Source organism: Amblyomma maculatum, chromosome 2 (assembly GCF_055883805.1).
Source record: "Amblyomma maculatum isolate TAMU_Amacu chromosome 2, ASM5588380v1, whole genome shotgun sequence".
Classification (NCBI taxonomy): Eukaryota; Metazoa; Arthropoda; class Arachnida; order Ixodida; family Ixodidae; genus Amblyomma; species Amblyomma maculatum.
Window position 1 is genome coordinate 141,109,204 of NC_139345.1, and position 22,728 is coordinate 141,131,931.

General features: G+C 43.7%; 1 protein-coding gene across 1 annotated transcript in view; it reads right to left on the minus strand.

The window, feature by feature from the left end:
* Positions 1-998: 998 nt before the first annotated feature.
* Positions 999-22,728, minus strand: part of LOC146200079 (neural cell adhesion molecule 2-like) — an 87,697-nt gene continuing 65,967 nt past the window's right edge. Inside the window, exons 8-13 of the mRNA XM_084592266.1 lie at positions 16,764-17,051; positions 13,829-14,004; positions 11,760-11,886; positions 10,546-10,674; positions 3,955-4,911; positions 999-1,681 (exon numbers count right to left, since the gene is read on the minus strand). Of these exons, the coding sequence (XP_084448392.1) occupies positions 4,760-4,911; positions 10,546-10,674; positions 11,760-11,886; positions 13,829-14,004; positions 16,764-17,051 (872 nt within the window). The 3' untranslated portion in view covers positions 999-1,681; positions 3,955-4,759. The remainder of the gene's footprint in view (positions 1,682-3,954; positions 4,912-10,545; positions 10,675-11,759; positions 11,887-13,828; positions 14,005-16,763; positions 17,052-22,728) is intronic.

Genomic DNA, 22,728 nt, shown 5'->3' on the forward strand with positions numbered 1-22,728 from the left:
GCCTGTGTTTTAGATACGACACACTTGTTGCGCCTCGAGTGGGTGTTTATTTTATGTATATTTCTATATTGCTATAGTCAATGACAGTTTGTTTTGTTTTTCTATATCTATCGTTCTTTTTTTTTTATGATGTGCTCTACAATTCTCTCACCATGTATACAAGACATGCCACTCATTGATTTCATTTTCTCTGTGACTCTTTTCGTCTCAGTTTCATTTCATGTAATATTTGTTTCTTCTTTCGTGTTCTATCTGTGAGTGTAAAACTTGTGCGTGCATTTTTGTTTGTGCTGCAGCACGAAGTCCACATGATTGTTCCTACACACATTAAATAAGGTTTGATTGATTGATTGATTGATAGATTGATTGATTTTAGTTGGTGACAAGAGAACATGGCGATAAATGGACATTTGAGATGACGGCTTATTGTCCTGCTCCTACTCGCTGTGTTTTTTTTTTCTTGTTTTTTTTCACGTTCAACGCTCAGGACTGAGCGAAGAGGTTCGCTTCATCTCATGTCCAGAGCTTCTATCGAAATACCTTCATGGAACTGATTATCTCTTCCACGCTTTGATAGCGCAAGACACTAGGGTTCCCTGCTGAACCGGATCTAAGGCAGTCGTTGTCGTTTAACAACCAATGCGTTTACCGGTCAAAAGACAGGCATCACACGCAAGGTATAAGCAACACCTACACTAGTTCTTTTGTAGTTTTTTAGGGTACGTTCGTGCATATCTGTCAATACTCTGCAAAATTTGTTTTGTAAAGTACATAGGAATACCACGAACGAGTAAGTAACAGCATATATTCCTTCCTTTACGACAGCTGCATATCCGACGCAGTTTTCAAAAGCACGTTGATTTAATTAAAGTGCACGCTGAGCTTGTTCATCACTTTAGCCAAGTTTCTAAGCAAATATGACGACGACATTTTTTTCATAACAGGCAGCCATGCAACAACACTTGATAAAGAAAAGTCAAAAGACGTCTGTGGTTGCAATCAAGATAAACTTCGTTTTATTGTCAACGTTCTCAAAAAAAGAAAACCAGCAGCAAACACACAAATGTATGGCACATTTCGCGTACAAAGGTAGTATAGATTACACATGCGCGTCTGTGACAAATAACCGATGATCCGAGCGCGCAGCCAGTCTTGGTGTTTACATTTTGAACATCCACACGGCGTACTCGCCTCTCTGTCTTCGCGCTCTCCTTGGTGGGGGGAATTGGTGCCAGCCCTTGCAAACAATCTAAAGAGAAGGGCGCTGATGTAACGATAAGAATAATGTGACGATGACAACCGCGCCGTTATCATCGGTGTAACATCAAATGTCAAAGCAGTCGCTGTCTGTACACGGGAGACGTGAATGGGATTGGGGAAGTTACGAGGAGAGAGCTGAGATAGCCAGATAGACCTAGAGAGAAGATCGGTGCAGGAGCTCAAGTTTGGGAATGGAAGAAATAGCGGGGGAGTATTCGACGTGGGGCATAGAAAAATAACATCTCCAGGATAGTCTTGAAATGTACAAGATCAACGACGTGACGAGTGTAAACCGCTATCACTCTTTTATCGCCGCTTGAATAATTCATTCCAGCTGAGGATGCTTCGCTATCTCCTTTCTTGTTTGATTCCTTTGACTTCTTTGGATCACACTCAGCCGACAGTCGCACGCAGCTGAGAACTGCGAGAAAAGAAAACAAAGTAATTAAGAAACAGTGCGTTGACATGTCTTCCGTACTGCTCACTATCGTTGCGGTTAAAAAAGTAAACTCCCATCACACACTTGCTTCTCATGCTAGGAGAATATTGATTCATGCCCATAGTTATTTTCGTGAGAGTAAAGAACATTTCTTCAGGAGGCAAGGAAATTTGGTAATTTGGTAGATGGCGAGACCTTTCTCTACCAGAATATTTGAACGATAAATCATGCTTCTCGTTTACACTGAGATCCGGTAGGTATTTTACAGTTATTTTTATTTCTATAGTTGCGCGTAATTTTTGTATATATCATGTTAAAAAAAAGCCGGCGGCGTTCATGCCTGAGCAGTGGATAAAAATTTTAGTCACCATGGGCTGCAGAGCAAGAGCAAGGGTGACGTCAAAAAGTGGTCATACGACATAACAGTGAAGACCCATCAGCCACTTTATTGCCATTTCAGACATCCTATATTCAGCAATCATCTATGCTGCCCGGCTTTTTTTTTTTTTTTAAAAAGATATGGAAAATAAAAAAAAATCAATTAGCTCTCTTAAGAACAATCTCTGCTGCGGGCTGCGGCGGATGTCATGTAAGAAGTGGAATGCTTAATTTACTTCGCTACTTGACTAAGTAATTTTTGCATTTGTAATTTTTTATTTTAGGCGTCTGTTGTATTTACAGAATTCAAGCCCGTGCTCCGGGTAGTATAGCCAAAAATATCTGATAAAATTGTAGAGCTCCTTACAAGCACCTCAGATATGAACCTGATAGGCGGTGTCCCATTGCAACACAGCGCCGGTGGGCGCGTCAAGGCGCGCACCGTGCCCCCACGGCGCATTGAGGCCAGATTGCGATCAAAATGATTACGCACATTGGGTACGGTCGCGGCTGCTGTCATTGAAGCCACGGTCGAAGCGAAATTGATAACTAACCGGCGCGCACGCCCGTCTGGCTCTCAGGTGGTGTCAGAATAGAGCTGAAATCTGCGAATGGAGCAATCTATGTCACACAGGTGGGCAGGCGATATGTTACAGCTGAAATCTGTGAGTCTTGTAATACGCCCTACAATTTTTTAATATTTTTTTAGGCTATACTGTTTGGAGCTCGAGCTCCAAATTTATAAATATCACTTACCTCCAAAATACAAAAAAAAAACATTTAAGGTATTTCTGGTTAGAGCTATCTGGTTAGAGCAGTCCGCTTCTTACCTGATGTCTACTGTGGCCTCAAATATAGCACCAGGGGTAAAATTAATCTTAAGTGAGGTAACTGAATGTTTTTTTTTTATTTAGGACCTTCTTAAAGGAACAACGCCCACGTGGTGCCGACATTTTTGACAATCATATCAAAAATATGACTGAACCCTTTTATATTTTGGAGTTACAGGTGACGTCATACTATTTCTCGCTGAACGTACGTAGCATACATGTAGCAATGAAGCTGAGGCGAGATTGCGACAGGGGTTTGAAGCAACAATATATGTATCTCCAATATAGCATGCTTTCGAACCGAGGTTTCGGCGAAGACGTTTGTCAGACGCCCCGAGAAGCATGGGCGTCTACGTGGTATATGCGAACGCCAACATCGAGTGTAACATCAGCATGGTCACACGTCCAGTGTACCTCTCTCGAAAACAGTTACCACGCGGCACCATAATGCTTTGGAAGCACATACCTAAGCAGCCTTATGTACCACATTCATCCTTGAATGCTCGACAGCTTTTTGCACTGACTAGTTCCGGAGAGCCTTTTCTATACGCAGCAGGTTGTGAACGGTGTTTTAACGCAATCAAGGCTAGGCGCTGCCCCCGCTAACATGGTCTCCGCAGTCAATTGAGTCCTCTTGAATGCTGGCGCTCCATATTCCGTTTTCAGACAACGCCCAGCTAGATATCACCCGGAATATTTTGCAAGTACAGCTGTGCGCCTAGTGCATGTAACTAAAATTTGGCTCCAAGGAAAAACGTATCTAAATAGAGAGAATCGCTCTGCTAGAAGCGAGTCAACCTTGGCGGCATAATGTCTTCTGCATTAAAAAAAAATTTATCTCTTTCTCTCTCCATGCGCATAAACTGTTCGCGCTTTTTTCAGTCATGCACGCAGTGATGAAATCGTCTCAGGGTGTGTGTGTATATATATACATATATATATATATATATATATATATATATACGTGTGCACATAATAAATTCACACACGCAATAAAGAGCAAAAAGACATTTCGTTTCTAACGCGAATCAGAAAGGGTAAACTCACATCGTAAAGCAGGCGGCAGTCGTTGAGATGTATTTCTTCTTCCTCCTCTTCTGTTGAGCCTGAGATCACGACGGCGCTTGAGACGCCGCAAGTCACTGAGTGTTCAGTTTTGAATGTCACTTCTAGAGTGTTCACGTACCTACAACACTACGCTGCTGACTGTCGCGAGGCGGCACTTGAGCGTCTCTGAGCTTCTCACCTCTGCGAAACGAGAGGTTTTCTTTCTGGCGACAATACTGTGCACGCGTTCATGTTAGAGGCAACTCAAGCACACACTGATGTCCATCGGACACGCCACCACACTTTTCACAGTCGCCATGCGTTCTTCACAAGAACGGATGCCTCGCTGTCTGGCGCCTCTTGAGTGATTCTCCACTACATTATTCGTGGGATAGAACAGGTCGTGACGAAGTTCCGCGTCAGCACACTGACTCTTCTTACATTTAGACATTCAAACACACTGAAAATGAACCAGTCATCACTTCACACTGAATTATGTTCATAAACACCCTTTCTTCTTCGCTATCACAGCACTCCGACAAAAGGCAGTTTAGAAACAAAAAGAAATGAAAGTAACAGAAAACTTTGTTCGGCGTGCGGCACGATCAGCCGAGCTTAGGGAGGCGGGGTCAAGTGGCTCCTCTTCCTCCTCCTCCAGGTGACAGTTGGTTTTATTCCTCCGCTCGTGGGCGTCCACAAAACTGATAAACCAGACAGGATGCCACCATCGTTGGAGTCCTGACGCTGTGATAGAGGGTGGGATTGGTTGCGGACACTAACGCCCCTGGCGGTGTCGGATAGTGGCTCATAGGCCAGTGCTCTTCTTCACAATCCACACTTGGTTGTCCTCCTTGGGGTAGATGGAGGATATCTGCAGCTGAGTAGCCTCCTGGGGACTGGCAGCGGTCGTTGATGGGCAAGCGTCTTCATCCGTGGCGTCCTTCTTTGCTTCACGACCTGCGAGAGTGAATAAAGAACATAGCGTCGTTTATAAATTTTTGCGGCCCGACTAAATTTCTGCATTCTCATCATTACTGTCTTCATTAGGAGTCAAAGGATAACCTGATAATATGTGTAGCAGACCTAAATATGCCTTTAGTTCGAGATTTTAATGCGAAAGCCCTAATACTACAACCACTATTGACCAAGAATCTTATCTATCACATTTATGTCGTCGCTCTGATTGGCTAAGCTATTCATGAGGTCACAAGCAGGTGGCCTCCTACAGGTAATTCAAGTTAAGTTCCGTATGCGACTCCAATGTACGACTCTGCCCGACAACCTTTAAGTTAGCAGTGAACAGAGGGAGCAATGGAGCCTACTACTGACTAATGACTGGCCACAAACTTTTCTATTGTTTTCAGATTGAAACAAATTATCGGAGCAGATGCGAACCAATACAATTCAGGCTGGGGAGCTGCAGCTCTGAAACTGAGCATTTTAACCGCTGAGTTACGCAGCGGGTGCTTTTGAAGCGAGAGCTTCACGACGCCATGTATTAGCCAAGGTTGTCTTGTCCGCCCTCTCGACCTTCAAGAAGGTAATGTGACTTTGTTGTGATCAGGTGTAGGTGTCCGAAAGCCAAAAGTATACTGCTCCTCTCTGTCCTCAAACGTAATTTCAAGGAAAAGATGAAAAAAAAATTGTGGATTTAAAAGACGGTGTTACAGAGCCTATCGCGGCTACTCCCAAGAGGAAACTTAAGCGTCACCTAATTCAAAACGTCAGACAATGCATAACCATACTTAACAGCTTTTGCTCGTATAACTAGATTCACGTGATCTTAAACCCCAACAACTTCTCAGTATAACATGACACAGCCATTTGACTAGGCGGCTTCGAGATGGCGCTACAAATCCGCGGCCTCTGAGATCTAGCGCGCCATTACACCAGGGTTTACTTCAGAGGCCGTCTAAAGTAATGATATATATTTATTCATAAGGATGACCTAGTTAAGCGTCCGTCATTTGACGCAGTGGCTCCCAGATTGCGACATGTGTACAGCTGAAACTACATCATCTCGAGTTTTCGTACTATAAATGGTATAACAGAGATAACCCTGGCAATTTCTTTTTTTTCTCTTCCGTCAGCTCCGCATACTTTAACTAAGTGCAGCACAACTGCATGTCACCCACTGGAATGTGTAATTTCTGATCTGAAATCTAGTGAAATTAATGCAGTAATAGAACGTATCGTATATCCTACAATACTTGATTAATCATAAAAGGCAGCTATTATTGGCCCTGCGATGATAAAATTTCCATTAAAGATGAAACATATACTTTATGAATTAGTAAAAAGAAACGAAAATCAGCGATCAACCTTTAAAGGGTCTCGGTAGTGAATATAAATTTCATCAGGCCATCTTGGTTTAAATTTCGTCCCTCTCTGTTAACTTTACCTTCCGAGTACTCAACACTATGAAGCGGCCGATTTAATTGTCGTAGTGCTTTACCTTCTGGGCTTTACGACGTTTCTGAAACATTTGGGTAGGCTATAGGTATCCCCCCCCCCCCCCCCCCCCCCCCCCGTCTCATTCACCAATTGCTAACTTACACACACTGCAAGCACGGTCCCGACAAGGAAATATATGCTTTCATGCGCAGTACGAATGGGAAAAGCCTTCCGTGATGCTTCCTCGTTGTAATAAATGTAACCCACAAACTTTCTCTGACTAAGAACGAATACTAATTACCAAGTCACCGCATTGCCTAATTAGGATAGCCACGCTTCTGTGCCCTAAATTTAGTCAGAAGGAAGAAAGCGCGGACCTCAATTTGGGCCGCACATTATCCTGCATAATTACGCCAGCAAGCCTACTTTTACCGCCTTTGACGTGCGAGCGGACCTGTTTTTCAACAAAAACAGCGCCTTTAGGATGCATTTCGCGCTACGCATAGGTCGGTGGAATGAGTCAAGAACTTACTTGCCGAAGTGGGGTCTCCACAAGTTCTAGCTTTACGACGTGCACTTATCAGTCTGCTTAAGTCTACGTGGACGGGGCATTGGCGACTACTTGGAAGCGAACTATGTGCGTGCTTCGTGCTGCTACTTCCATCGCCTTTTTTTAGCATAGAGCACTGCGCAAAAACAGGCACGTGGCAGCTTGGTTTGATGAGAACATGCAAAGGCGATTTCTTGATAACCTGGTTATGCTACATGAACTCTGAGCTTTTTTTTTTTTTTTATGAAACTTCAGTTCGTCTGAATAAAACATTCAATCTTGTTTTCACCGCTGAGGCACGTACAAGAAAAATATATTTTCATGCCTGCTTCATTTGCTGGTCTCCGCAGATGAATCGCAGACGAAGTCGACGCATGAATGTATAGTTGTTTTTTCTTTTCGAAAACAAATGACGGTTATTCGTGCAGTTCCGCCAATAGCATTAATTATTGACCGTCAGCGGCCTCACATCGACAGGAAAGAGAAAGCCCGAGGCCTACACTACGTGTTCTTACTAACAGGGCTCCGAGTTTTGAGCGCCGGCATATACGTAGATCACTACGAACATGTGCCGGATACAAGAACTTGTTTTCAACATAACTTCAACTCTTAGTTTTCTTTTTTACACTGCTTTCATTTAAAAATGATCAGATGAAGCTGATGTAGGAGCCCAAAGACATATTTCATGGCTTCGTTAGAGCGAGCAGATTAGGTCGTTAAGAAAGCACGATATTATTCACTGTCAGAAAGGAATTAGTTACCGAACACGAGCAAGACTTGGTATGTTTCCGGGTGAAGTCAACACCGAATCACGCTCCAAAATTAAATCGGCAGAAATTAGTTCGGGTCTGTACTCCGGAATATTACTTTACTATTTCATTTTCTGACGACAACACAATGGCGAGCAGCGCCATAGAAATCGACATTGTAGCCTAAGTTGAAAATTTATTTGGTCGTCCTGTCTCTTCAATCCTTTTATTCAAATAAAAAAAAAGCAGACCTTATTTCCTTCATTAAAAAGTTTGGTTTTCCTTGCAGAATGCCTCGTCATTAGTAACAATACAGAGCCTGAATGACGTGGCAAGAAGGAAGGCATGACTAAGGATGGTCCAGTAATGAAATGCTATGTTAATCTTACCATCGAATGCCTCATTATTTTTACTTGTAACTTAACTAAACAATGTCAATGTACCTCAGGATTACAAAAGCACGATGTAACGATGGCGGCGAAGCAATAGCAACATGCACCACTAATAATTCCAGTCCGTTACGCGGAATTCCTTCGGCGCAACCGAAAGTAATAACTAAATTCAGCTGTTCAAAAATTATGCGTTCTTTGAAGAATTGTTTTTTCTTTATAACTTTCACCGTTTTATTTTTAACGTAGCTCTGCCTTACCTGATTTGCCTTGGTGGAAAATCTGCCCAGTTGTATATAAGCACTTGGTGACCAATACGGAAGGATGGCACACAAAGCGGAACAACAAAGTATTTACCTCGTGCAAAAGTGAGTAAAAGGCAACATATTAGGTATTCTGTTAACTTATAAAAAATGTTCGCCGACTGGAAGCATGTTCAATGTTTAAAAAACACCTGCGCGGCTATCCGATGTGCAGTGGGTCCCTGGAAGTTGGTTTGGCAATTATTAAAAACAAAAATCCACCTTGCCATGGCTCGAACCTTTCTGCGAGGTGGACGGAAAAGAGTGCTTTACGCAACAACCCAAAAGGATCAGTGTATGCTCCCAACTTCTTCCGCAGTTCAGAATGTTGATAGTGATATGCCAAATCATGCAAGAATACTCATTTGGATGTTTCAAAATACTCAAAAGACCATCCCTCCAATATTGCGCCTGTATTAATAAATGACTCTCATTCGAGCCAGCCCCTCAAACAAAGAGGTGCCCATATTTGCTTTCAAGCCGTCCGCATTCGCCGCTCAAGCTGCACGAATGCCGAAGCACTCTCGCGGCCCCTTCGCGAGGTCTTCCTTTTCGGAAGGCCGTTTTTTCTTTTTTTTTTTTTTTGCAAAGAAGCCATGTTGATGGAGACCGGTGGAGCAAGCAGAGACGGTGATAAATATGGAAGGAAGAACGAAGCCGTGTTTTGGAATGCGAACCTTTTTTCCTGTTGCCAATGCGGCTGCATGGTCATTAGTCAAAGCCAGTGCTTTGTCTTTAACGCTGTTCAGAATGCAAAGGCAGGAGAAAGAGACGGCCTCAGAGTATGCTCTCTTCCTTTGTAGTCTGCTGCCAGTGCCAGGGACCCTTAGTTTTCTCTTACGGAAAGCTCGCTTTTTTAATTTTCTTCTTCTGTCATTTTTCACGTTTACGTTTCTTTCACGCTTAATCTTTGTGAATGCTTCTTCTGAGCTCTGAACAAGGACACATGCCTTCCAACGAGCAGGGGGCCGAGACAAAGAGTTCTTTTAATTCAGAACGGTTGTTCCGCTAATGTTACAGCTGGCGCCATGTTGTCGTCGTGACACAAAGTTCGCGGAATTAAATTTCCACGGCTAGAAAGTCAATGGGCAAGAAATGTTCTCTTGGAAAGACATCGTTCCGGAAAGCTCTAATGACGAAAGTAAAGGTCACGCTTGCCGAACTATTGCTCATAACTTTTTAATGCTGTAGCTGTGTATTACGAAAATAAGGGCAGGATCGTTATCAGCGGAACATAGAGTGCGTCGCAAGACATCAGTCTTGTGAAAAGAACAAAAAAAAAATGTTATTTTTTTTAGATTTTCGTATCGGTTCAAACAGAATTCTGTCTCTATCATTTGAGCTAAATATCTGGCTTTGTTAAGAGCACTAGTCATGGAACAATCTTTTACGAATCGATCTTCAATAAAATTCTGCTATATTCAAATTTTTGTTCTTGTTTAGTTCAACCTTGTTGGTGAGAAAAAAAAAGTAGTTTTCATAGCACTCAAATCAGCGGTCCCTTCGACGTGTACAAAAAAGGATTATACTGCATTTATCAAAACGTTTTTGCAACAAACGGATATCAAAGCATATCTTGCTTTTCAGTTGTAGTCAACAGAACGAATTATGTACATATTTACGAACCAAATTTCCCGTGACTACCTTTTACTATCCGAAACAAAACCTAAGCTTGATATTGCAAGCACGTTTGAGCGCGAGCATGGGGTTCTACTCCTTCGGCTTCACAGTAAAACCCTCTCACCTAAGCGAGCAAACTTAGCATCCCTGTGTGATATGCGAAAATGCCAAAAAGACATACACTTTACCTGCCTTGATATGATAATGGTAATAATAGCGACCACGCAGCATTTGGGCCGAAGCGGTTCATCTGCGCTTCCAGGTCGATGCCTATTCGTGGCCTCAGAACACGTCAACTGAGACTAGGTAGAACCGTAATGCTGTTCCCGTGGCCGAGATGGCGGCTTCTTCATTTACTGGTAATTTCTGCCATCAAATGTTACCCGGACCATTACTGTATCAGCCAGAGAATATAAACGTCCTGCTTAAACACGCGAATACGCTACAGACGTGCCTTCTGCTGAGTGGCGAGCGCTTCGCCAGGAATGTATCTCGTAGGTGACATCAAATATGAGTGACTTCTATTAGTTACTCTGAGACTTGTATAAACGAGGCATCAGGCTTTGATAGCGAGAATCTATACTCACTTTTGGTGAAGAAGCGTCGGCCTTTCAGCTTTACTGCAGCCAGAACCACCAGCGGAAGGAGACAAAGCAGCGCTACGGCGGCAATGACGGTTACCAGCAGTGCGCTCGAGTAGATCTTGGCCGCGCTCCCTGCAGTGGTGCCAGAGATGCGTGTTTTGTAAGTCGTGCCAATCGACAATAAACTCCAAGCCAATAAAGAATATCATATTAGCAGCACAGCTGGTGTAATCCAAGATTAGCATGCCGAAGCGGCACAAACAACCGACCCAATACTGGAGTGTGTTGACAATGCTTTGGTCATATTAGGGCCGACCATCGCCAACACACCACTAATGGGTCGCGCTTCCTGGGCTACTGCCATATTATGAGGCTGTCCAGCGTATCACAGCGCGTGGGCTAACAAGCACAGATCATCTATAACTTCGCCAGTCTGCAGAGTTAACCACCGTAAAAACAGTGTTCTTTTTTTTTTTTTAGTTTGGAGAAATGAAGGCCTAGAGAAAGCAAGGAGCAGGCACCGAATCGCGCAGCTTTCGTTGGAGATGGAACTACCGATATGTTATGCCCAGAAAAGATTACATTCTTTTAGGATGCAGCCCTTACTTCTTTCATCACTCATAATCTGGCCGGGACGCTTGCTTATCTTGCGCTTACTAAATATGCCACTATATTTATGCAAAGAAAGAAAATGTAAATCGAAATAACATCATCCGTTGCAAGAGTTTTAAGGTTTACCTGTGAACATGAGCAAATAATATTGTTTATCTTCAGCAGACCTAAGCTGAATACCAGTAGACCTAGGGACTGTGGTTTTCATACATAATTGACCGGTATATTTAAATACACAAAATCGTTGCTACATATTTACATCGCGGATTTTTTAAAATTTTGAATTTTCTGAAGACAGAAAAAATAATAGAAACATTTGTTTGACCTTACAAATCTTCGAGTTTAAAATCAATTCCATGATTCTGCCATGTAAACTGTGCAATTGTGAGCGATAAATGAATAATAAAGTGAGTGGGAGGCAAACTTGCTTCAAGTCGCTCAAGGACTACCAAAAGTAGCGCATTATGTTTCATGCCTGTATACTGCTGCATTTGTCTCGATGTGTTACCCCGTACTATTGGAAAAACTATTCTCCCAGAAAAGGCAAGTATAAAAAAAGCACTCTCGTGTAAACAAAACTTAGTTTCCTATCCCTTTCTCCCTACCTGATTTGGTGAGCTTTCCCACGAGTGGCATGATTGGGGGCAGGATTGTGAGCTCCTGGCTGCGGCCACGCTCATTCACGGCTGACACCACCAGGTAGTACTCCACGCCGGGAAGGAGGTCGTGAACCTGCGACCAATTAGATGCGTGCAGTGTAACGCATTATATTACGAAGTATTGTGTGCATACAGCATCGAGAAAAAAATACAAAAACGAGTGTTTAGTTCGAATAAGTTCGACAACACTCATGCCTCTTTTTTTTTGCATTGTTATAATTTTTTTCTCGTAACCACGGGATTTCTTCGGTAAGGTCCACAGTGAAGTAGCCAGAGATAGGCCCTCAGAAAATTTGAGAGGGACAGTCAGCAAGCATAAACACGTACTGGTCCAGACAGATACTGTATAACTCATTGAAAGATCAGAAATGCGATTTCATCGTATGAGCTTTGCGTCATAGATTTCCCGGTGTGTAGAAAACGACAGTGAAAGCTCCATAGTCCGAAAGCGTTCAATGATACACCTATAGCACTGACCATCGGCCCTCGAGTCTACCGCGACACAAAATTATCTTTAGCTTTTGGCATCTCGACACATGCTCCTAAGTATATCACAAAATTATCACAATAAAATAAAGGCCACTATGATACTGAAATTAAAATAGAAATATACGGAGCGCTACGCCACTCAGAGCTCCTAGTGAAACGCCTGTCCACAGAATTTGTACGTACATACGTTGGGGGGGGGGGGGGGGGGGGTTATAGTAGGTTAAAAAAGAGTACTTATTTAATGCGTGATAACTAGACGTTCTCATTGCGATAATCAATCCAAGCTTAAAAAAAAAGAGCAGCAACGCGGCACAGTTACGGAAAAAACAAAAAAGAGTGATGTGCGAACCGTAATGTATTACAGGAGCCAGTGATGGCGCTTCCGAAGCAGCGATAAACCTCTCTCGCTAACGCCCAATGAAAGCTTTGAATTCAGCTGCCGTACTTTTCTTCTTGTTTTTCTTACCGTATCACCACATGCGATGCGGGATTCGGAATATAGCTTCCCGAATAAGGCACGTACTATATGAAGTACCACTAAATATGAAATTTGAAAGCAAATAAGCCAAGGGGAAAACCGAAAGAAACATCTTTTTAAAGCGTTCTATGTGATGCAACGGTCTGTGTTAGCCGGTCATTATTTCCTGGTCACCATCGGGAAACGAGCTCTTGCGGTATATTACACCAAGTTAGAGCACAAAACTTATCAAAGGGTTTAAGATGTGCTTACTGAAAAAAAATGACGCTGTGAGAATAACACCTCCGTCACGTTCATGTCGGTGGGCGGGCAAAAAATTCTATAATTGCCATGTAGAATGTATACCTTCCTTTTTTCTGAGCCTCTATTTCAAACAACTTCGCAATTTTATTGTACGCCTTTAAACAATGAAATCGATCCCCTCCCCCTACACCCCCCTGCCCCCCTTCCGATTTCAGTGCACCAAGAGCAACCTGTGTACACGAACTGTTTTTCCTTTTTTTTTCTAAAGTCGTCAGCAGACAAGCGACTTCTGTTGGTATGCACACTTATTCAGACACATCATTTTGTTCTGTGACAACGTTTATGGCAGAAAGATAATATACAGATCAGCCCGCATTGCCAATTATCAAAGAAGCTCAGTATTGCGCCAAACTTATGTATAAGCTTCATCCTAGGATTTGTAATAGTTCAGCGCAAATCGGTTTGTTACTTCGCTGGAACGGGTCCCTGCTGTCACGAAATCTTGAAGGCACACATGATCCACTTACTAAAATTGCAAAGCAACTTAACTGACGCCAAATTTATCCATGCTAAACAATTCTTCGTTCAAATTTCTGCAAACGCTCATGACTGCCTACCCTCTTTGTTGAGCGGAGAACTGAAATAAAACGTGCGCTTCGTGTTTTACAAGGATATATCGCTAGGTGAAAAACTGAAACAACTAATCAGCATCGCTACGTAATCGTACCTGTAAAACTTTGGTGAAGTGAACGTGAACCAAACAGTTGGCAAGACGGTGGAGGTGCCATGGGAGTAATTCACTCACCCAGAAGTCTGGCTTGTCGGCAGTGAAGTTCGCAGAGACGCTGGAGGTGAGCGCGTCGTGTACGGATAATACAAAGTGCGCAGGGAGGTGCCCGTCCGAGCCAGCTTGGCACTCCAGGTGCAATGACCCCTCGGTCTGATTTGTGATGGAGCAGTTCTCAACGGGACCAGGGGGACCTGCTTCCGAGCGAGTCGCGAAAGACAAAAGGTAGGAACAAGAAGGGAGAACACTGAGTTAGATCAGAAACACCGAAAGACTATGAAGGTATGCTTGAAACTATTATACAAAAAAAACTAATGATATTGAACCATCTTGTATTACCAAGACAGGTATATCATGCGACTAACCTGTGAAAGGATCAAAAATATCTATCCTGAGCTAACCAAGCGGTGCTTGTGCTCTCCATAAATACCTTCGCATATTCTTTGCCTCCTTAAAGTAGAAATTAAGCAAAAGCGAGAATCATCCGTTCGGTCTACGAAACGTTGCAAACACAAAGCAGTTGAATTAAAGGTCACCATTATTTATTCACTAATTCGTATTCTGCTCTTTTTTTCTAGCTCCCTGTGACACAGTTTGCATGAACTTTCTAAACATCAATGACGTGTCGCGTGTACACTAAGATGACTGGTTTTAGGTACAATATCTAGACTAATAATAAATATTTAGATACAGGCTGAACATCTTGCTCGTCACTGCATGGTAATTGGCAAACTGTACGTGGTAATGCAAATTATATAATGTAACAAAGCTTTGACTATTTTTGCCTCGCTGAATAAAAAAAATATTTTCCAAAGATGCAAAGGTCGCCCGGTTGCCCTGTTCCTTTTCATTTATTTTTCATCACACTCAAAGAGAAATATTTTTCTGATATCTAAACATTCCGAAGACGAATCTTCCGAGTGTTCCAAACTCTTACATAGTTTGAGCCCTTTGAGGAAATTTGAATGATTCGAAGTGAAACGCTGTCCCGACTGCACATGCTTGTCGCTGAAGATAGCATGACATTCCGGACGCTCGGCATTCAGTTAGTTATTCCAGTCAAAGCGCAGCGCATGATTCCTCTAAGCAGCATGAATAAAGCAAACTTCCACACTGCTTCCATCGAACGAGAGGCTATTCCCTGCAAACGACTAGTGTGGGCGACGTGCGCTGTCAGGTTTAGCCGGACGTATATACAGGAAGTCTGGGATCATCAAAGCGCGGAGCTGAGCTCTTTCTCGATCGGCTCCTCACGAGATCTCAGACGAGTCGACGCATTCCGCTTCTACCGCACGAAACTAGACCAGCGTGATGCCGTACGGTAAAGGGCCCCTAGGAAATAAAGCAAAAAACAGGAAATAAAAAAATATAGCACAAGCATCTAGCGCCGAATGAAGAAGATCCAAATCGTGTCTGACGTCCAACGGAAGCTTTTCGAGACGAGGGACGACAAATCCTCTCGTAGAAACAGCAGCCCAGTTTGGCCGCTCGAGGTTTTCCCATTTTTGGTTTCCCTGCATTCGAAATACCTTTCGTTTTCTTTTTTTTTCTATAACCGAACACGACGGGGACAAAGAAATAATGCGACCCGCCAGAAATAAAAGTCACCTGCAAATCAGGTCGTAGCTGTTTCGGAGGGTACCGGTGCTTGTCTCTTCCGGCTCGTCTCTAGACCCTGGCAGGACGCTCAGCTCAAAGCGAGAGAGCTTGCGACGAGCGTAATCTGTTTCAATATCATTATTCGTGCTGTGTTCGCAAGGGGGGAACGAACTAAAAATAAGAAATCACCGAGCATCGAAGTGAGCCCAGACGATGGTCAGCCGATAGCCAAAACCTTAAGATAGTACTGCCATTTGGAATTTGAGGTGCCTCGGGTGTACATGCTTGCGCAACGGCAGCGATGGAAAAGAGCTGAGAAAACCTTTTACGAGGAAGAAAACGAATAGAACAAGAACGCCTTGCAGTGTTCCCCATCCATGTTACGCGTTTTGGTAGAAAAATAACGTTGCAAAAAAAAAAAAAGCCTTAAATTGCGACGAATCAGTCAGTCGGAAGAATGTTGGTTCACTCTTGTTTATTCTTTAAAAACGTCGTATAGATCTCATTTCAGACTACAAAATTTTGGAAACGAGAAAGACGAGAAAATTGGACTTGATCTAGGTTGCATCGGAAATATTGATCCAGTAGTAATTACACTTTTATAAAAACAGGTTTACTTTGCTGACTACCTTTACTTTGTATGACGTTCGTTAGTTTTTCGTCAGATTGTTGATTTTGTAGAGGACTGAGCTAGCCTAACAAAATTGATCTTGTCAGCTAAAATCATAAATTAGAAAATTCCTGTAAGTCGAAGGTTTAACTTCGCTCTAAAACTGATATCAATGCAAATGAGCAGCAAAGGATTTAGTTTCTCATTCATATAGCCAACGTTTCATTTTATCTCCATTGGTTCTTGCTTGTCTCTCCAGAGGTCAACGAAAATGCTCATTGCAAAAACGCGCATCGCCTACAAATGCGGTGCATTTACAAGTAGCAGTGATTCAGTTTGGTTTGGTTTGGTTTATAAGGCTGAACGTCCCAGTGCGATTCTGGTTATGAACGTCCCAATGCGACTCAGGTTATGTGTGATGCCAGAGAAGCGATGAATTGTATGGGTTATGCAATTGGCATTTCTCAGTCATCTTTACGACTTATGCTCACCTAATCGTGTGAACGCACACATTTAATTAGAACGCCAGGAATTTTTCCCTTGACCCGGCGCGCTCTCCTTTCTTCGTTTCTAGCTTTTCGAACGAAAATCTTCGTTTCTAGCTTTTCTAACGAAAATCTTCGTTTCTAGCGTTTCTAACGAAAATCTTCGTTTCTAGCTTTTCTAACGAAAATCTTCGTTTCTAGCTTTTCTAAGTAAAGCGGGAAAAGTAGAGAGACACGAAAGCGGGTCCGGGAGACCCACCTGCCTGCACGACGTGGAAGAGGCACGGCAGTCTCTGCTTTCCGATGCGGTTCGAGGCGGTGCACAGCAGAGTGCCGTACTCAGTGTGGCTGTGTGGTATGTAGCGGGCAACGCTACGAGTTCCTTGCGCCCAGAAGCTCTTCAGAGGCCGCTGCTGCAAGGTGCTGTTAAAGCGCCACTCGAAGGTGACGTTGCTCGGGTCGGCTTCCACTTCACAGTGCACCTCCACTTCCTGGTGCCTCGAGGCGGCGTACACCACATGCTGGTTCGCCTTGCACAGGGGTGCATCTGTACCGCCATACAGAGGGAGAAAAAAAAGAGAGAAGAAATTGAATTACATTGCCTCTCAGATAGTGAGGGTGCCCACGAGCACGACACGGGAAATTTTAATATGTGCCAGTCCTACAGAATTATGGCAATATGTTCATGTAAAGCCATCAAAGGCTATGCGCAAAAAAGGGCCACACAAAGAACAGAGGCAACAGAGGCCTCTGTTTTTTTGTGTTGTCCTTTTTTGCGCATAGCCTTGATGGCTTTACATGATCCAAGCCAACTAGTCCGACAGCAATTCTTGTTGGCATTATTTTGTTAATGGGGTGTGGAAATGTATATAAAAATCCCTTTGTTTGTATGTATTATTAATATAATCTCCATATTCTTTCTATATGATCATAAGGTACTCATATATTTCCATATTCTTTATTCATTCAGCAAGTTTCATATGCCATCTATATAAATCATATTAAAACCAGATGAAAATAAGGAACCCATCCCACTGAAAGTTTCATTAAAGCAAACAAGTTTTGCTCAATATGTACAGGTGCGGGCATTATTAAACGAAGCAAGCTTTTCTGTTGAAATTGCGATTGCGCTTTTAATATTGGTAAAAATATAACTAATTGTCCAAGATGAAAGCGCACTGATGTCTCCTACCGGTTTTCAGACAGCACGACTCCCACTTTCACTTATAGAACGTGTGAAACATAACAGAAGGAAGTCGCTTCCTCCGTTTACTTTTGTCCGCACCGGTACGTAGATAAATAACAGGAGGATGAGACATCATACGCGACCAAGGCTTTCCTTGCTGGAGCAAGAAGCCTCCTTTTCAGGTCACTTTTTCTTAGAAACGCCACATAGCACGGGCGCAGTAGCACCTGACTGTACATGCAATATAGTTAAATAACAAAGAGATTTAGTACTTCGTACGTAAGCATACACAGAACCCTTGCGTACGTAGGCTGCCTGCGTGTTGATTACAGCGCATGCGTCATACGCAACACAATTCTTGCGTACTGCGTACGTTGCTTGCATAGGCAGAAATCCCTACCTCTGCGTGCGTTCGCTGAACCGTCTGCGTGTTGCTCTCGTGTATGAGAAAGCTCGACAGACACGTTTGGCTATATGGCCACTCATGATAAACAGTAAACACGCCGTTTTTTTTTTAATTTTTATTGCAGATGACTTGGCGTTTCGCGAGCAGTGAAAACGTATATTTCATTTGTTGCTCCGCAGTAGAGGGCGCGAATTTCAAATTGTGCCTTATGCGACGCACAATTGATTTTCTATGAGTGCACTGCGCGAACGCTCCAACTTCTAGCAGGTGTATTTCGTCGCCAGGATCGCTGAAACCTGAAGCAGTAAGTACCAAGCTTCCCGTGGGCTTTACACTATAGACAAACGCCGTGCTTACAAACAAACGGGACGCTCGCGACCCCGCTGCAGACTGGGGATGAAATGTATAGGCTTACCACCCTGAGAAGCTGTGGAAGCGAAAGATTTCAAAGCAGTTTTATGTCTTCACGGAGCACCTATGGTGTTTTTGTTTTGTTTTTGTTTTATTTTGTATAGAGCAAGTACAACATCCTAGAACAGACAGTGAAAATATGAAATGCCATTCCAAAGTCGGAGTATCTATATAACACTGCCAGGCTTATAGGGAGCTTGCATGAAGCGATGCATGCCGGGTAATCCGCCATGATGTTGTCGCTGGCAGCAGATGGCGGGCAGCGCATCCAGGCTGAATTGAGCAACTGCATCGTCTTTTTCGACGGTTCACCGAGCAAATACATGACTTTTTGTGCGCTGCCCTTATGTGCGTGCAACTGTCGCCAGATTCCTGAAGAACGTACGTGTCGACGCTGTGCCCTAGAAACCGGGCGTGCTATGAAAGAATGAAAAGCAGTGCAACGCGGACCTGTTCAGGCTACGTGACAATGACTGACTGCACTATAGGTCTGGACCTGGCCGCCTGTCGACATCGCCGACATTCATGATTTCTAGTTCTTGCAAGTAGTTTGATATTGCCCTGATTGGCGTCGATCTCGCGTGTGTTGTCCCGTGCGAGCCATTTGCGTCGGCGTCGCTAGAATCACGTACCTTCTCGCCCTCGTGCAGACGTATTTTTTGGAATCACGAAGAACCCGCAGTCGGCTTCTCCGCTCGCGCCAGCATCGTCTGCTACGCGACCATGCATGTAGACGAGGCTGTGTGGCATTGTCGTGCTTCGTCGTCTGCTGCCAGCTCTAAGGCTGCCAGCGACAACATCATGGCGGATTACCCAGCATGCATCTCTTCATGCAAGCTCCCTATAGGGGTACGAGATGGTAGGGCCCTTAGAAAACATGTAAACACAACTTACCGTAGTATCTCTCTCGTTTAGCACAGTACCAATGAAGGCTGCCTAGCATTAAAAGTTGGCGAATGCTTTGAACAAATGTGTAACAAAGTGTGCTAAGTCATTCCGCGGGTAATCTATTTATAAACACTGCTAAAATATGTGTTGTGAAGCCGCACATACCGCATACACGCTCGCTATGCACTGGGTGCTTCTCCCAATCGCGGAAGCTTCTCGCATACAGCTGTGGTATGTACTAAATTTTCTTAATACCTTTCATTCAAATAAGCAGCCCATAGACAAAATTACATTCAAAAAGCACTTTTAAACGTCGGAAGGGAACGGTCTATTGTAGCAGACGGTGTCGCAGCCGACGCTCTATTTGATCGCAGACGACGCCGGCGACCGCAAACGACATTCGTGTGAGCAGACGGACTGTTTGTTGGTTGTCTGCTGCTGTGCACGGTTCGTTTTTCGTGCCGAGTGATGATTACCTTCAGCCTAAAAGTTTGTATCATTTGAGAGGCCGCATTTAAGAGGGAACGTTGAAGCCCTCGGAAGAGCGGACAGCTAGATTTCAGGCGTGTCTTTACAACGCAGGTTCATCCAGGCGCGTTAAATATTGTTTGGCTCCAAAATATCCGTAACATATTTTGTCATACTTTTCCTTCAACTTATTGGCTAACTTTTCACCATCTGCCGTGCTCATTGGCGCTGGCCTAAACCGGAAAATTATTTTGGTAAGTTTTCTTTGCATATGCTTCCATGGGCCATGCTCCCGACTTTTACGGCATACGTTTCGTGGCTTTTTAAATATACTCCACCTCTCTATGAGACTTCGTATAGCTTCGCAGTGTGTTCTCCTAAATTCATACTTACTTTGTACTGAATGATGATATCACAGGCGCACTGTGAACTCCGAAAACTGCTTTGACATGACATTGTTTCTCTCGGAAAAACGGTTGGCTTCTTCGGATTTAAATATTTCACGGGGTTGTATTGTTAATTTTTGCTTTCTACTGCGTTTTCAGTGGGTAGTGTCCCAGTTGGGTCAAAGTTATTCATTATATCCTCATCCCCTGCAACAACGATGAACCAAAGCAGCACCTTTGCCGCATGGGCTCCATCTCTCGCCTGTCGGGAAAACAAAGAAGGAGGCGTTTCTGTGCTGGAAAATTCAGTTCTTGGTTGGCTGCGAGATGCCACTATACAGGCCTAGGCGCTTGCCGCGTTAGCTTCCGGACTCCTGCGTACGTATGCGCTTCCGCCTTACCAAACTTCTATGGCATGTAGGCGTACATGCCATAGCGTTCCGCAAAGTACATGGGCTGTGCGTACGCAGCGCTCGCTACGCAGTACTAAAACTCTCTAATTACTACTCCGTAAAATGGCTGCCTTGAACTAGAGCAGTATGCAACAGTCGCTGTCTTTTGGTTTTACCTACGCTCTTCTTTGTGCGCATTGGGCATTTGAGCTCATTGCAGCAGCTTTTAAATCTTCTTCTAGACAGCCTAATTGACTTCGCCGTACTCACGTTTGCAACTTTGCCCTCTTACAAAAATCAACTACTCTTTGAAAATGTCTTACATTCTTTCAAATGAGGTGATGTTCATCAATTGTAGAATCCCTGCTTTCTATTATGTTTTCTTGATTGTGAGAACGCACCACATCTGAAGATTGGAATTAAAACACAAACCAGCGTTTCAAAACGGCAGACGGCGCCTTACTTAGGTATTTATTTCATAACGAAGTCAAACATAGCGAAGAACTAGACGACCGCTAATTATCTGGTTATGTGCGGAGAGACATTTCGCTACCACTTTAGTTAGAGAAACCCTTGTGCAAAGTGGCACGCACAGGAACATACTTAACGGCCTGCTCTAGAAAGTGAGAGTGTCAGCAATTCAAAATAATAAACGCCAACCCATCCTAAGCAACGTATTTCAAATTTTATCTATCCAGAATGCATGAAAGCAGCCAAAACCTGGTGATGGGAACGTTTCATTCGCTGTCGGCCCATTTCCAACTCCTTGCTCGAATCGCAGTCTCGCAACACTGAGGCCGTTCACGCCCGACAGCCCTTCTTTGATGCGAAGGCAGCCACTTCTCTTCCTTAGAAACGGAAGTAAAAATTGCTCTTCCATTTTTAAATCAGAGAAAAATCTCCGCTGCACTTTCACGAGCAGCGTACACAGGGTGTTCGGAGCATTAAAACCAGAACTTCGCAGCTTTCACTCAGATCTTACTGTAAATGCAGGCTTTATACGAATATTACGGCCACGGAAAAAAAAATGGAAAGGAGGTGGAAAGCGCAGGGTGTCGGTGAACGTATGCCAAACGTCGTCATAGCCGTGATTGATAGCCGCAGTCCCGGAAGGAAGTTTCAAAACGCGCGTTCCTTGGCTCTGAAAGGAAATACCGGAAATGTAGAAATTGTACTGCAGATGCGCCAGACGTCGGCGGCGATTTTCTCTTGCGTCTAGCCTCTGAGACGTATTCAGTGCGATGCGACGTGTCAACGAATCGAGGGTCATTAAACTAAAGGATAAAGAAAAGACACAAGAAAAATATAATAGACGGTTAAGGATGGGCGTAGGAGGACTCGAGACTGATAGGAGAGGGCGAGTCCATAAAACCATCTTGGCACTGCAGAATAATTGCCTCTGGGAAATGTCTTTATTCCTCGAAGCCTCCTGCGGGGAGTGCGCTCGAAGTGTTCAGCACATCCAGACTTCGGGGATCATTAACTTGCGCGAGTCTAAGGAGCACAGTCTCTTAAGCCCATCAAATCGCACAATCGGAACATTTCTATGCCATGATTCTGGACGTTTATTACATCTTCTAGACGTGATGATGGCCATTTGCAAAGTTTATCCAAGCTGAGAGAGCAAAATAGGTATTTCGGTCTGGGCGGTAGAGAAGAAAATTCAAATAGGAATAGAATAATGAAAAAAAAAAATACTAAAACAAATATTTTACAGTCTGTTTAGAAAATGCTACAAAGCCTCACTTCAGTAGTCGTTTGCAAGGTTAGAACTGTACTCAGAACACAGACGTGCGCAAGAAAGTACATAGACAAACCAAAGAACAACGAATATGCACGCAGGAAACAGAAGCTTTCTGAACCCCGGCCTTTGAAACTCTCTCTAACGCTTCACTAGCTCTGAAAGCCGGGTGTCTGTTTAAAATTCCGACCTTCGCTGTGCTCTGGGGATGGCAATGCCGGAAAATTAAAATGCAAGAAAGGGCAGACAACATAAATAAAATCCTGCAAATGGAGTAAACACACAGCTATCAAGCCCGCGGCCCCTCTCAGCCACTCGTCGACGAATGCATTAAAACGCAAGAATG